General features: G+C 37.5%; 1 protein-coding gene across 1 annotated transcript; it reads right to left on the bottom strand.

Annotated features, from left to right (window-relative positions):
* Nucleotides 1-266: 266 nt before the first annotated feature.
* Nucleotides 267-2,558, bottom strand: LOC133030814 (uncharacterized). The gene is made up of 4 exons (XM_061103723.1): nt 1,956-2,558; nt 1,384-1,691; nt 1,115-1,303; nt 267-1,013 (listed from the first exon to the last, which is right to left on the bottom strand). Exons 1-4 carry the CDS (start codon nt 2,550-2,552, stop codon nt 908-910), a joined length of 1,200 nt encoding a protein of 399 aa, XP_060959706.1. The 5' UTR covers nt 2,553-2,558; the 3' UTR covers nt 267-907.
* Between the last annotated feature and the right edge of the window lie 216 nt (nt 2,559-2,774).

Below are 2,774 nucleotides of genomic sequence, written 5' to 3'. Positions count from 1 at the left end.
CAGGGTGACGCTAAAGGGTTTATATGAACCGACGCCATATGTACCCCTATGGCGTCGGTTATTAGCTGGGAACCGACGCCATAGGGGTACCTATGGCGTCGGTTCCTAGCCAATAACCGACGCCATATGTGGCGTAGCAACCGACGCCATAGGTACGCGAATTTCAGTTTTTTTTATTTTTTTTTAATTTAATTATATAATTTTAATTACATTTTAATTATATATTTATTAATTTATATATTATTTTATTTAATTCAAATTACATATTTATTTTTTAAAATGTAAATTAAATATTATTTAAATTTGGGTAAAATACATAATTTAATTTCATAAAAGTAATTAAATATTACACAAACACTAATGTAAAATTAGTTAAAAATATTAATAAGTTAATAAATCTAACTACAAGTTAATCTATAAAAATTACATAATGAAGAAAAATTCTTCGACCTTTCAACCTCAATCGTCACCGTGAATCACCGCCATCAATTGTTCGATCTATTTTCGCTGTAGTGGTAACAATTCTGGTTTTGGATCGTATTGCTTCTTACCCCCAAACTGTTAAAAAAATTAAAAATTTATATTAGTTTATGTATATGTATATTATATATTTGTTATTATAGAATTTATATACTATAATCAATAATTAAAACTTACAGCTTTTTGATCTTGTATGTAACGGCTGGGGTTGGCACGTGCGACGATGTCAGTGATATATTTCAAAACATAAAAACCGCATTCTTGGCTTTTAGGTTGTCTTGGACAGTTTGCTTGGTTAATTCCTTGCCACGGGCCAAGATACTCATGTGCGTTCCCTATATACATGAATGCCCTGTTTTGAAAAATTATATTAGCATTTCAATTCGTTAGTTAATTTAAATTCGTTACATAAGAAGTCATTAAATTATTACCTTCTGATCATTTGTTCTATTACTTCGGGAATTGGGCGGCCACTTAAAGGGTTTAAATGGATAATTTTCCTTGGCGTAACCACCACTAGCGTCCAATGCATCCTAGAAAATTATATTGGAATATAAGTAAGATAGTATAAAAATAATTTGAAGACATAATATAGAAATGAACAATTAGCACTAAAGAATTTAATAAAGTTTACCCGATATTCCAAGGAATAAAGAACATTTGGTGGTTGTTGTTCATTAATGATAACCAATTAGCCAATCGTCTTGCCGCATCGTCAAAAGACTGACTCTGTTCTTCATCGTTGATCCCATGCACTGTGAGAAGCTCTGGGTCGTAAAACTTGAAAATTTTTCTCAGACCGTTGATGCTCTCCCATATGTGCCTGCCAAAAAAAGTGTGAGTGTCTTATAATAATTTAACTATAATTTGATATAAGGTTAATTAGATTAAAGAAGAGTATACATCATTCCAAACAGCATTCCCTGGTTGCCGATGTAGTCACACGTAGCAACCTGCTGCAAATCCTCTCCAGATAACGTGATCTGGGTACGCGGTGCAATGAATCCTCGGGGGACAGGAATTGTGATTATATCACGTTTATCTTTGAGCCTCAGGAATTCATGAATCATCCATTTTAGCGAATTAGGGATCAACGCCATCTTCTCTTCCGTGAACAAGTCATCTTCCCGTGCACCACGGCCTTGTGGAGAAAGCATCGGAGCTTTCCCCTTTGACGCATCACGTCTTGAGGGCGGTTGAGCGAGTGGACCCTAAACAAAACAGAACATAATATATATATATATCAAATTTTATCCAAATTCTACCGAAATTTTGACAGCATAACGGTTGTAATTGAATGACCCTAAAAATTTTGAACATGGCTGTATAACGACAAATAACACATATATAACAGTAGTTTGTTCATCCATCCCACCGCAGCACATATATTCGCAGAACCTACTTCACTACGGATGAATATTGAAGATATTCAAACTCCACTAATCATTAATAATTAATTTCAGTTGAGAAGTTACCTCGGTTGTTAAAATTAAGTGTTTAGGCCAAGGAAGGAACATCTGGTATACGTCCCTAACATATCTGCACTCTTCAATTGGGACTGGGATTTCAGCGTCCTCTTGCAGGATTTCCGAAACCATAATCCGGGCATGTGAATCATCGTAGTTCTGGCAGTGAACTTGGATTATACCAACATGCTCGTACAAATACCCTCGGGCCACAATGTTGTCGATGTTGTCAGAGCAGAGATGTACTTGCTGATTAAGGGCCGCATTGTCATCGAAATTGTACAGGATACCTTGGTCGTTGAGGGAAATAAACTCCTCAGCATAAGTTTGTGGTTGTACCTCATCCTGAGGAGCGTATGGTTGTGGAACATACGCCTCACCAGCCACCTCTCCTTCTTCCTCTTGTTCGGCAGCATTTCTCTGCTGCTTAAGAGATTGGACTTCGGCTTTTAATTTTTCAATCTCCTTCGCTTGCCGAGCCACAACATCAGACACTTCCCTTTTCTTCCTGCCGAACAGTTGAGATGCCCTGGTCAGGAACCTACAAATCATAAAATGCAAATTAGCAACGATTTTATTTGTGTAACTAAATAAATAACATTTCATGTAATAGCATACCCAGTAGCCCTGACACGTCCAGGATGCTCTGGTGTCCCGAGCGCCTGCGTCAGGATATCGTTTTGGCCCTAGACCTGAATTTGTCCCTGACTAAGCTTCTCCTCTAATTGAGCCTAATGCACGCATTTGCGTCGGCCCTCGTGTAGGTATTGTGGTTGGACACTCATTTTCTGCGCCCGAATCAGATCCTCATTCCGAGTTCGCCATGTC

The sequence above is a fragment of the Cannabis sativa genome, chromosome 1 (assembly GCF_029168945.1).
Source record: "Cannabis sativa cultivar Pink pepper isolate KNU-18-1 chromosome 1, ASM2916894v1, whole genome shotgun sequence".
In the NCBI taxonomy this organism is placed as follows: Eukaryota; Viridiplantae; Streptophyta; class Magnoliopsida; order Rosales; family Cannabaceae; genus Cannabis; species Cannabis sativa.
Note: the sequence above shows the minus strand (reverse complement) of the source record. Positions and strands in the feature narration are given on the sequence as shown.